Below are 12,750 nucleotides of genomic sequence, written 5' to 3' on the forward strand. Positions count from 1 at the left end.
CCTAACAAATTTGAAAAGCCAAGGTATTTACGATTCAGTGCCAATTGCTCCGCGTTTTCAGACTTTGACTTGTCGTGACTGAGACATAATGCCTGTGCGTCGTTCCCATAAAGACAGCGAGACGAGGCGTTTTAACATTGGCTCCAGTTACGACACTGCGTTCCAGCTGGCTGCTTCATAACATTGCCAGGAACTCATGACAGTAACGAGGACCTGTATAATTATTAGAATTTTTGTTAAAAGTATACCGATTTTAAACTTGAATAAAATAAGTTGTCACGAGATACTTGAGTATACTCAAGGGCGAAATATGAAACACAATGTGGTGTCGTAGACGTAATATTAAATGCAATGGATTCTTGCTATGAATACAGTTCATGCACGTCATTTTTCTGCGGATAGCACAAGCATTTTTGTTATCTGCACGCGGGAACGGCGTCACGGTTTCTGGGTCCATTTTGCGATTTGTTGGCATAAAAAACCCATTAAATCCTCTTAGTAGAAATGTTCAAGTTTACTTGTAAGACTTTACAACGATGGGGAAATGAAGACATGAGAAATATATCCAATACGTCTCATATGCGTGACCTCACACGGTGATATGGCGTTTACGCGCAATTAAGTCCCAACATTTTGACAGTACAGATTACACAGTATTTGAAGTATATCGTGATAATGTTTGTGAATAAGGAGTATAAAAGCTCTATCAGTCGAAAGGTTCATAGTTTTTAAGTGATTATTTTAAACATATAAACTCGAGATCTTCCTTAGTTCCCTTTTCGTAGTGATTTATCAAACCTTTAGTCTTTTCTCTTTTGTACTTTAGAGGGAGCGGGATGGGGGTAGGGGTGGGGGTAGGGGGTGCGAGCGTTATAAAGAGCAGTAACCTTAAAGCACTATGAACTAGGGAAATGTTACTCAGTGTTCATAGAATAAAATAAAATTGTATAAATGTGGCTTTTGGTTTTAATAACAATCTTTTTTTTCGCAACTTCCATGGAATATTATGATTTGTTTTCCGATTTGACTGAATAAAATAATTGTGTGTGGTTTTATGTGCGTGTTTCTTAATCGTTTGACTTTTCTATTATTTTCACATCTCCAACATTTTTTTCAAATGTGCGGTAACCATAAGAATTACAAAAAAAACGAAAATCAATTTACAAATCTTAAGTCAAAAATTTCGAACAACAGATGCATGACGGGTAATGGTCTGGGTATTATTTTGAGTGGACTTGCACACGTGAACAAAAAATAAGGCAGCATGCCTGGGAGGCAAAGTGGCAGTACAAATCCAGGAGAACAATCAGAGCATTGTCCCGTCACCTTGTCACACGCCTCATTGTTGCAGTTACCACACTTCTTGTTGCACTCACTGTCCCAGAAACCGCCTTTGCAAACTATGACAATGTATAGACATAAAAGAACAGCGTGTACACAGAATATTATAGATTTCTTCTCTCTATTATAACAGGGGTCGACACAAACTTATTTGGCCTGGGGCCACACTGGCCCCAGAGATGGAAATTGCTGGGGCGGAAAACAAAAATCTGGGGCCCACTCTCAGTATTCACGTGCGGCAATGCATTGTCTGTTTTTCTTCATCGTACTGAAGCCAGGGAAATTCTTTCAACCATTTGACATTGAAATTACGACAGCGCTTCGCGCTATTGGCTGCATCGGTCTCCTTTTTTCGTTTCTCTCCACCCTGTTCTTCATCTTCATTTCCATGTCTTTTTTCACCAGGGATGTGTCGCCACATTTTGCGTTTGGCATTTGAAGGCGATACTTATCTCTCACGCTAAAGAGCGCAATCTGGGAGTTATTTCCCTTGCGGCATTGTCCTTCGACGATTCCAATGGGGTTTTTTTTTTTCTTGACTGCGGCATTGATCGTAACGCAAACTTCAGTGACGACTTTGACTGGTGATTTTTAGTGATTGGCTCTGGCATTGGAATTTTCGGTTTGTCATTGTCAGTTGGAATTTATCCTGGGGCGGAGTGGGCCCCAAGCTTCGGCAATGTTTGGGGCGGAACACAAAACTCTGGGGCGTTCCGCCCCCCGCCCCCGCTAGTGTCGAACCCTGACTATATGCATACATTTACCATGGAATGTGTCCAATGGAAGGATGTTATACAAGCAGATACGTGAATACACTTTTTGAATGAGTATAACAAAGCCGTGCTAATTTTGCTATGTTCGTGTATTATTTAAAAGCACATTGAATACTTCTACCATTTTTGCCATTAATTAAGACACTCTGTAACCGCTTCAATTTTTTTTTTTACAAATAACGATAGATGAGAGTTACACAGATTGGACGTATCATACATGTACACACATTTAAACTGTAATTTCCAGTACCAAACACATTGTATCTAAAAAGGACAATACCTGCGCACAAGGGTGGCTTCCATCCTGCAGAACAGGTGGTACAGTGTCCCGTCGCCGTGTCACACACTTCACTGTTACTGCAGTTACCACACTTCTTACACTGACTGCCCCAGTAACCGTCCCTGCAACCTATGGCAATTTATAGACATAAAGACTAGCATGTAAACAGCATGTTGAAGACCATGCAATAACACCTAACAAAATTACGGTAGCTTTGCTCGCAATGGCAGCATTCTATAGAAGCAATTATACCAATACATGTACTTGTCACACGCCTCATTGGTTCTGCAGTTTCCACACTGCTTCTTACACTGACAGTACCAGTAACCGTCACTTAAAATTAGTCATCGATGAATCAAAATAAATACTATATTTTGACAGCTTATTGCATACAATATTTTGCTGCATATCGATTTCAAAAACAGCCTAATTTCTTAATTGGGGATGTGATGAAGTGCACCTTTTTGAATTAACACTATCTTTGTCACAGACGTTCACATCATCCAAAGCCATACGTGTACTTCAGTTTTCACTGCCATGCATTTGGAGTATTAACATTACTACACCTGAACACATCGGCAGTTCCCAGCCTTGCAGGCAGCTTGTACAGTGCCCAGTCACCTTGTCACACACTTCGCCATTACCACAGTTACCACACGTCTTGTTACACCATAGGCCCCAGTAGGCGTCATTGCAACCTGCGGAATAAAATAATCAACGAGCATTTTGTCTCATTATCATCTTTTTTGTTTGAAAAGATTTCTACAGATTACTGGTGTTGATGGGAGACGTCCCACTTTTCTACAGATTACTGGTGTTGATGGGAGACGTCCCACTTTTCTACAGATTACTGGTGTTGATGGGAGACGTCCCACTTTTCTACAGATTACTGGTGTTGATGGGAGACGTCCCACTTTTCTACAGATTACTGGTGTTGATGGGAGACGTCCCACTTTTCTACAGATCACTGGTGTTGATGGGAGACGTCCCACTTTTCTACAGATTACTGGTGTTGATGGGAGACGTCCCACTTTTCTACAGATTACTGGTGTTGATGGGAGACGTCCCACTTTTCTACAGATCACTGGTGTTGATGGGAGACGTCCCACTTTTCTACAGATCACTGGTGTTGATGGGAGACGTCCCACTTTTCTACAGATCACTGGTGTTGATGGGGGACGTCCCACTTTTCTACAGATCACTGGTGTTGATGGGAGACGTCCCACTTTTCTACAGATTACTGGTGTTGATGGGAGACGTCCCACTTTTCTACAGATTACTGGTGTTGATGGGAGACGTCCCACTTTTCTACAGATTACTGGTGTTGATGGGAGACGTAAAATGGATATTATCGCATTTTTACTGATCACATGACCAAAACGGGGTTTGCCATTTAATAATAATAATAATAATGATTATTTATACGCGCACACCTTCCCAAAGGGAAGCTCGTGGCGTTTACAAAGGCGCTTCATGCATACACTCGTACATAACAATCTCACAACCTTACATTCCACACAATCAACCGTACAAAAAATAATAATAATAATAAAACAAGTACAAAATAAAGGATAATAAAGCAAATTTGCGCCCCCGTCTCATTGGGCCCCCGTCTCATTGGGCCCCCATACTTTTTTTAGCAATAACAAAACGTGTCATTGGGCCCCCGTCTCTTTGGGCCCCCAGCATAATAAACAAGCCTGAACGGTAGGGGAAGGGCTCCTAATATGGACCACTTTTTGTTTCATGCTGATAAATAGCTTGTTTTCTTGCAAAGAAGTTTCATTTTGTGTTTGGTAGTCCTTCTTTCTTAGGTTAACCGTAAGGCCTATTTAGAGTAAAATAGCTTTGATACACATTCAGCAAAAATCAAATACAGCCAGTGAAGCGGCCTTCACGAATCACTGTAAAAAGCCCCCTATATTTCAAAATAACATGATACAACTTAGTGTACAAGTCAGCCTAATCAAAATATGCTCTAGGTTTATCTGTTTCGGGTTGATGAGAGCATTATTTGAAGCACACCAGGAAACTAAAGAAGCTTATCAAAAACAGAGTGAAAATAAGTGAAATTATCAACTTCCACGAAAAGAAGACTTTTCGTTGCATTTTTTTTTAAATCTCGAGGGCTAGTTATAGGTTATTACCAGCAAGCTTCTTAATGAATTAATGAAAATAGCCTTTAGCTTTTATTTTCTTCGATTTGTTGAAGGTGGTCCATATTTGGGGACTCGCACATACTTTCAGATTTTGCTATTATTTTTTGTTTGCAGTAGAAACTCAGGGTCAACACTGTAACAAATACGGTTTTAGCTGTCATATATAGCCATTTTTGTTTGATAAAAGCTTTGGCTGTAGACAGAAACGAGTCCGTTTTAGGCGGCAAATTTAGAGTGAACGCTGCCAAAAACTACATTTAGTCAAGTAGCTGTCGAACTCACAGAATGAAACTGAACGCAATGCAACGCAGCAAGACCGTATACTCGTAGCATCGTCAGTCCACCGCTCATGGCAAAGGCAGTGAAATTGACAAGAAGAGCGGGGTAGTAGTTGCGCTGAGAAGGATAGCACGCTTTTCTGTACCTCTCTTCGTTTTAACTTTCTGAGCGTGTTTTCAATCCAAACATATCATATCTATATGTTTTTGGAATCAGGAACCGACAAGGAATAAGATGAAAGTGTTTTTAAATTGATTTCGAAAATTTAATTTTGATAATAATTTTTATATATTTAATTTTCAGAGCTTGTTTTTAATCCAAATATAACATATTTATATGTTTTTGGAATCAGCAAATGATGGAGAATAAGATGAACGTAAATTTGGATAGTTTTTATAAAAAAATGTTTTTTTACAATTTTCAGATTTTTAATGACCAAAGTCATTAATTAAATTTTAAGCCACCAAGCTGAAATGCAATACCGAAGTCCGGGCTTCGTCGAACATTACTTGACCAAAATTTCAACCAATTTGGTTAAAAAATGAGGGCGTGACAGTGCCGCCTCAACTTTCACGAAAAGCCGGATATGACGTCATCAAAGACATTTATCAAAAAAATGAAAAAAACGTATGGGGATATCATACCCAGGAACTCTGATGTCAAATTGCATAAAGATCGGTCCAGTAGTTTGGTCTGAATCGCTCTACACGCACGCACGCACACACACACACACACACACACACACACACACATACACCACGACCCTCGTCTCGATTCCCCCCTCTACGTTAAAACATTTAGTCATAACTTGACTAAATGTAAAAAGAGAAAAAGCCTAACGGTTTTGAGATTTCTGTTTCTGCAACTGTTTTGACGTGTGCAAGTTATCCAGAGAGGGTGAATACAGCGAATAAAACTGTTTTGAGCGCTCTAGCGCCGTTAGTTTGTGGTGGTCCATATTTTTTTTTCTTTAATATTTTTTTCCTGTTATGACTAAATGTTTTAACATAGAGGGGGGAATCGAGACGAGGGTCGTGGTGTATGTGTGTGTGTGTGTGTGTGTGTGTGTGTGTGTGTGTTGAAAGTTGTCTTGGAATATTGTGTCGTCTGCAGTTGGCGATTCGACAAAATTATCAACACTGCAGTCTGTCAATAACGACTAAGAACTGGAAGCTGTCTTCTACACAGAAAATGAGCCAGAGGACTTCACTGATACAGTCTGGGGCACTTCAGTTCCTGCCATTGTTTAGAATTGCCAAATTAAAGACTGCAAGTAACCGCGAAGGCTGTTCCGTGTTCCTCCACTGAACCTTTTTTGTGTGATCTGTTTACACAATATTTTTCTTTTCTTTGTGGTTTTTAGATGCCTTATTTACGTCTTAGAAAACGAAAGAGTATTTGAAAAATGAAAGTTATAGCAGCAAAGTTGCGAAAGCAGGAACAGACAATCCAACATATCCAACATGGCAGTAGCCTCCCTTGCGCTTGACCGATTTCTTAGACTGGGGTTAATGGGTTCTTCTTCCGAAATGGAATGCAATAAAATCGTTATCGTTAGATTTGACTGCGATATCCAGATTTATCAGTGCCAATGTCTCGAAAGCCTGAATCATATCAGATCTCGGCTCACGCTTCGATATGATTTCAGCTTTCTCGACATTGGCACTGATAAATCTGGATATCGCAGTCAAATCTAACGATAACTAATACTTTTGTGTTTCGCCACATGTTGTATGAGTGATGTGTAAGACAGGAATTTGTATACCCTCTATGACTCTTTCTCTGTGACACAGAGGCGTTCGCGTGTGCAAGTGCCTCGCCAGAATTGAACATGAAAACAAACAACAACAATCCCGTTGTGTCATAGTTGTGTCATAGTTTTAGAACAAATGCTCATATCGCAAATCACAATGATACTCAAGATCTGCTTCGTATATCCAATGTTACGAGCAGCAGCGCGTGTGTCTCAAAAAAATTCCAAGACTTGCACACACTGAAATATTATAATTGTAGTCAGTTCATTTGTTCTGATTAAAGTAATCTAGCAAAATTTGGGAGGGGGAAAGATTAACAGCGGCGTATTAAAAAAAACCAGTCAGTTTACTCGATCTGGGCGTTTACAAGGTAGTTTACGGTAATTAAACACACACACACACACACACACACACACACACACACACACACAAACACAGACACACACAAACACACATACTCACAAACACACACACACACAGAAACACAGCAACACACACACACACGCAAACACACACACACACACACACACACGCGCACACACACACACAAATACGATCCGCATACTTAGTACTTCCACTTCACACAGGTTGATCGTGCGATTTTTCATGGCGACGTGAGTATCATTCTTGTACAGCCGGATGACAGTGCCAGGCCAAGGGTTGTTTGGGCAAAAGATGGTAAACTTTGGCATGGGTGGCGTGGCGGTAAATGTAAAGTAAAATATCGAATCGATACTGACACTGACACCCACCATCCGATCTGGATCTGAAATGAAGTAACCGTCCATGAACAGACCATAACATGTTCGCGTTGTCACTTTTATTTACGTTTAACAGAAAGCCTTGACCTACTTAGAAGTATTTTGAAAGGCTACCTTAAAGGCACAGTAAGCCTCCCGTAAACCATCACAGAGCTCCCCGAGCGTCTAAATACAGTACAAGCATACTTCCATTTGAACGCTCACCGAACGGGAACATCCTGGCTGCTTTCTGTCGAGCGTGAGACATTTTCCAAGAATTTATTTTCGTAGACTTGTTCCGTTAACAACAACGGCGCCTCGTTTTTGCGCTAGACCTAACTTTTAAAATCTAAATAATAAATTGACAGCTTGTTACACAAACATTCTTTAATCATAAAAGAATTCGTTTTTCATCAAGACAAGATCAGAACAATTCGAAGTTGTGAAAGTTTAAAAAAAGAAAAGCCCGGAAGCAGGGTCACGCAAGGGTCGTAGCAGACGACGGTTTATCAGTGCAAATCGCCGTTCCTCTCAACAGTCAAAAGCCATCGCTAGAGTTCTTGTGAACCACAGCCGTTGTTTCGTGCATAAAAAACGTGCTATTGTAGATAAGCTCACGTCGAGTCGCATTCAAATGACTAACTGACGACTGCATTGTGAAAAGGGAAAACTGGATCATTTTTTTTTTTTTCATTTTCATTACTTTATTGTCCCATCGCTGGGAAATTCGGGTCGCTTCCTCCCAGTGGAAAGCTAGCAGCAACGGAGTCGCGCTACCCAGGTGTCTGCGTGTTTAGGTGTATTCAGCCACCTGCACTTATGGCAGAATGACCAAGGTCTTTTACGTGCCATTGTGATGACACGGGGGTGGGACATGGCTTCCGTCTCTGGGTCTGCACATAAAGTTGACCCGTGTCCGTCCCTGTCCGAATTCGAACCTGCGACCTTTCGATCACAAGTCCAGTGCTCTACCAACTGAGCTACCGGGCCCCACACGGGTTCACGATGGCTCAGGGGTAAGATAAACCACGCAAAAATAAATTCTTTGAAAATTGTTCGCTCTTTACGGATGTGACAAATGGATTTGTACATAATTCAGTATTGGATGGTTTAAACAAATGTGTACAGATTGGCTTGCCATACTTGTAGTATCACGGCTTGACGGCGTGACCTATTTTTGTAAGGCATGTCTCCATTGGCTGCTGTGGCCAATGAGAGAAAAGAGGTTAGCTTTGTGGGTTGTGAAGGGCAGAGCGTGCCTGACAGTCGAGGAGGACAGACGTGTTTTTGACTGATGTCTCCGCGTTGGGCTATAACGCTGCTCACCGAACACTGAGGTCGAACACCGTAAGACTTGTGTTGCGGACGAACCATGAGTGGTTCTATGCTGTAAAGATACAGGTATTTATTGAATTGTATTTTGCTCAGTAATATTGACTGGTGAAATGACTGTGAGAGTCATGTTGTAAATTGGGTTGGAGAAGCGTGAGCTGTGTCAGCCATTTTGAAAAGGAAGGTCGTATGTTCTTTTGGTAATGAAGTTACTTGTAAATGAGCTGGTGTAAATAATATATCCGCATAAGTTAGTGGACGGATAGTTGAACAGTATTGAGAAAGAATAGCAGTATTATTTCGTAGAAAAGTTTATGGTAGCCTAAACTTTTTACGCAGCACCCCGGTCGGAGTGAGGGATGGCACCACTCGACAGCGGGAGAGAGAGAGACGGGCATTCCCTCCTTAGCGCTACGAATCGTTGATTGAGAGCGCAGGGTTGTAACAGCGCTGGAGTACTGGAAACTGGTGGAGCCGCACCCCATAGTCACCACGAGCGGTATTGCGTCGTGGGTGGTATGGATCCAGGGTATGTACCCGCTTAAGTTTGTGGAGTCACTGTATGTGTGAACTGCCACCGAAGGAACATAATCATAAGATTGTGGAGTCACTGAATGTGTGAACTGCCACCGAAGAACCATAATCGCCGAGAAGATTGTGTGAGACGTAGACGTCGTCAATTAAGTATTACGTGACAAGTGATGTGCGTAAAGTGACACTGTGTTAAACAGGAACCCTAAACGTTAGAAGAATTGTGTGAAACGAGAACTTCATCTAACTTGAGACAGTTAGTCTCCGACGTATGTCAAGATATTATTCTTCTTATATATGAATGCAAGTGATTTGTAGAATGCATGAGAAATAACATATTTGTATTATTGTGTTGATGTTGCATTACAGGTACGAGGGCAAAGGGCATTGAGAGTGTTTAGTCTTTGTGCTTTGTTTGAGTGTTGTGTGTGAGTAACAGTTAGTTAGTAAACAGAGCAGAGCACGCATATTTTCTATACACACAGACACTTACCTGAAAATTCATCCGTAACAACGGAGGGCACCTAGGATGTTCTCAATTGGTGAGTGTTTAAATGAAAGGGTGTTTGTACTGTGTGTAAAAGCCTGACCGTATCTGTGATGGTTTACGGGAGGCTTACTCTGCCTTTAACTTCAAACGGTCTGTAAATCCAGCTTTATCTCAGTTTTAATCAGAGTTCAATATGGCATCAACTCTTCCGTTCTGCCGGTAAATTTGCCATTTTTCTTACCACTGAGTCTCGGCCAGATGGTAATGTTACACACAGGATAGGGACGACCAAGGTTGACTTCCCACCACGATGAGGTTTCTGCAGTGTTCGTGCGAATGCAGTTGTCGCCATTTGCCATGTACCTCCCGTCTGTGTTGCCGTTTACAGCGCCCTTGCAGTCAGGTTGAGCATGTAGCATTGAGCTCATGTTGCACGGCTTGTCCAGAGCAACATTTTCTGTTTCAAAAATGAGAACGCGCATGACCGGAACCATGATTAAAAGAGAAAGGAAAAAAGAGAGGTATGAGAGGTAACCACAGACAGACAGGCGCCGAGACACGGTTGGGGGGGGGGAACAGAGAGACAGAGAGAGAGAGACAGAGAGAGAGAAACAGAGACAGACATAGAGAGAGAGACAGACAGAGAGACAGAGACAGAGAGACAGAGAAGCAGAGAGAGACAGAGAGAGAGAGAGATTGAGAGAGAGAGACAGAGAAAGAGAGAAACAGAGACAGAAGAGAGAGAGAGTGAGAGGGAAGTTTGACAACAACAGCTGGAGACGTTTAATTAGATCAGCTAAACTCCACCAAGTGTAAAGTTAATGAGGGCTACCTACCATAGTTTCCCTGGCAGTGACAGAACGAGAGGAACACGCAGAGATGAAAAACACCAAGAAGAAAACTCGTCAACTCCATTGCTCTGACAAAGCTAGAGCCAATTGCCTTACATATGCACACACATCAGCATAGAACTTCAGACCTTCAACAAGGAAGCTGAATCAGCCAGGCGCGAAAGACTCGCATTCAAAAAGCTTCCTGTTAAAGGAAGACTAGTTTTTTTCCCGTGTATCCTGTTAAGTAGTGTAATTGCTCAAGGGTCAGTAACTTGAATCGTAGCAGGTGTGTGTGCTTTGAGAGAGATAAATGAGTATGAGTGAACGGGCGTAAAGCTCTATAGCTTGGAGTGACAAGGCATATCTTCTGCGCCTTCTTGCAATAAGGACTTATTTTTTGACAGTAGATATTGCTGAATACGTTTATCTTTTTAACAGTAGATATTGCTGAATACGCTGATCTTGATTTGCAAAGAACACTCTGCAGGTTCAACATTGTTTTGGTAACATACTTTTGTAGGCAATAAGTATGCCCAAGAAAAGTGCGTTATCTGATCTCCGCCTTGCTCACTTGAATGTGTATCAAATTATGTGTACTGTTGAATCAAGGCAAACAACCGTTACATATATTTTGCATAAGCGAGACGAGACTTGATTCGAATGTTTCTGATGACTTTCTGAATGTACCCCATTACTCTATATTCAGGCGTGACAGCGTGAGACCGCAGCAAACTGGCCTCGCCGCCTATGTACATGAATCGTTAGTTAATTACACTCACCGTAGACCTGATTTGGAAGCTGAGAATGTTGAGTGCCTGTGGCTTGAAATCAAAATTAATAAGTCTACCCCTCTGCTCGTGGGTTTCATGTATAGAAACCCTGCTGCATTGTCAAACTGGACAGATGATTTTATCAACCTAATGGACAGTATCAAGAGCCAAAATAAGCCTATATTAGTTTTAGGCGACTTCAATATCGATTTGCATAAACCACAGTCAGCTTGGTGCACAACTTTGTCCCTCTTTGGCCTTCAAGAACTAGTTGAAACGTCAACAAGAATAACTGCATCAACAGCGACATTAATTGACCATCATTATTTACACGGATAACAAAACAATGGTTTCGAATGTTAAAGCAGGTATCACACCCTCACGTTGTTACCACTCAAAAGAAATCACAAATATAAAAGGATGACTTGGTGGGAAAAGGGCGCAATAGCACGGTGCACTTAGCTTTCTGCTACGAGTGGACGTCCCGTAAATAGTTCTTCCCCACTACTGCTTCGTCGATTGGAGTGCCGGTTGGCGTGGAACGAAGCAGGGAATCGTGGGGAAGTCAGGCGCCTCACTCCACTGCTGGAAATAAAGGGTGGTCCTGTCGGTGACGTCACTGCCTGCCGGAAGACCCCTGCAGACGGTGACGGCCTCTCCGGTTATACCAGCAGCAGTAGCAGAAAAACAGCAACAGCGATGACCCGGTTACAGCATACCCGCAAACGTAGAACGTAGTAGGTAGTTACGTAGGCCGTAGAAAAACAGCAAGCAACGGAAGATAGGCTGCAACAAAAAGCATCGGTGCACTAAACATGCCACGCTACCCCTTAAACTCCACCTTTAAACATGTCACCCTTAAATATTTCATCGAGCACGTGGGCCTGCACAAACGAACTCTTACAACAACAAATCAGCCATTTTCCGTCCTTCTCTCCATATCTGCAAAAACCATATACAGATTAGTATTTTAGCGTCACAAAGAGCAAATTATGCGCTAACCTGGAAAGAACAACAGAGAGTATTTCATTCCACAAACACAGACTCGTCAACAGCGTTAAATAATGATTTATTACCTCACAAGCCTATGTAGGTAGCTCTCCCTTAAGCGAAACCGCTTCCTTTCGAATGACTTCTGTTCGTCAACAGAAACACCGTCATCCTCCTCTCTCGCTGAAACCTTATGCAGTGAAAACCGCCCAGCGGAGAATCTTGACGCCCCGTCTGTCAGCCAGCATGTGTCCAAGAAGAAGGTGGTCTGTCCTATGGAGTTCCTATCAAGCCTCACTAGCAAGTAGCATAGCACGTTGATACCCAGTGAAGTATTCACACGTGTTGAAAAACCATCAAACTAGTAGGAGTATACTGACACCGACCCTTCTTCCTCGCTGCTGAGTTTCATATTTCCTAACTTTACACGGGATCAGCGTGTTACTATAATTTTCTATATTCTAACTGGCATTTTGTC

At 41.9% G+C, this 12,750-nt stretch overlaps 1 protein-coding gene and 1 long non-coding RNA gene across 5 annotated transcripts in view; one reads left to right on the forward strand and one right to left on the reverse strand.

The window, feature by feature from the left end:
- LOC138965509 (receptor-type tyrosine-protein phosphatase epsilon-like) overlaps nucleotides 1-10,677 on the reverse strand; it is a 49,060-nt gene extending 38,383 nt beyond the window's left edge. For 2 of the 4 annotated variants that reach the window (XR_011455478.1, XM_070337693.1), the window contains exons 1-5: nucleotides 10,516-10,677; nucleotides 9,921-10,136; nucleotides 7,152-7,352; nucleotides 2,961-3,092; nucleotides 2,395-2,523 (exon numbers count right to left, since the gene is read on the reverse strand). Coding sequence is in view for 1 of the 4 variants with exons in the window: in XM_070337693.1 (XP_070193794.1) it covers nucleotides 2,395-2,523; nucleotides 2,961-3,092; nucleotides 7,152-7,352; nucleotides 9,921-10,136; nucleotides 10,516-10,594 (757 nt within the window). In the remaining 3 variants the exon portion in view is untranslated. Of the gene's footprint in view, nucleotides 1-2,394; nucleotides 2,524-2,960; nucleotides 3,093-7,151; nucleotides 7,353-9,920; nucleotides 10,137-10,515 lie in introns of those variants that run through there. The other 2 variants (XR_011455479.1, XR_011455480.1) reach the window with 2 other exon arrangements.
- On the forward strand, nucleotides 8,583-9,576 carry LOC138965510 (uncharacterized). Its single transcript, XR_011455481.1, has 2 exons — nucleotides 8,583-8,727; nucleotides 8,998-9,576. It is a non-coding gene; the product is annotated as an uncharacterized lncRNA (long non-coding RNA).
- Nucleotides 10,678-12,750: the final 2,073 nt, after the last annotated feature.

Source organism: Littorina saxatilis, linkage group LG4, assembly GCF_037325665.1.
Source record: "Littorina saxatilis isolate snail1 linkage group LG4, US_GU_Lsax_2.0, whole genome shotgun sequence".
Classification (NCBI taxonomy): domain Eukaryota; kingdom Metazoa; phylum Mollusca; class Gastropoda; order Littorinimorpha; family Littorinidae; genus Littorina; species Littorina saxatilis.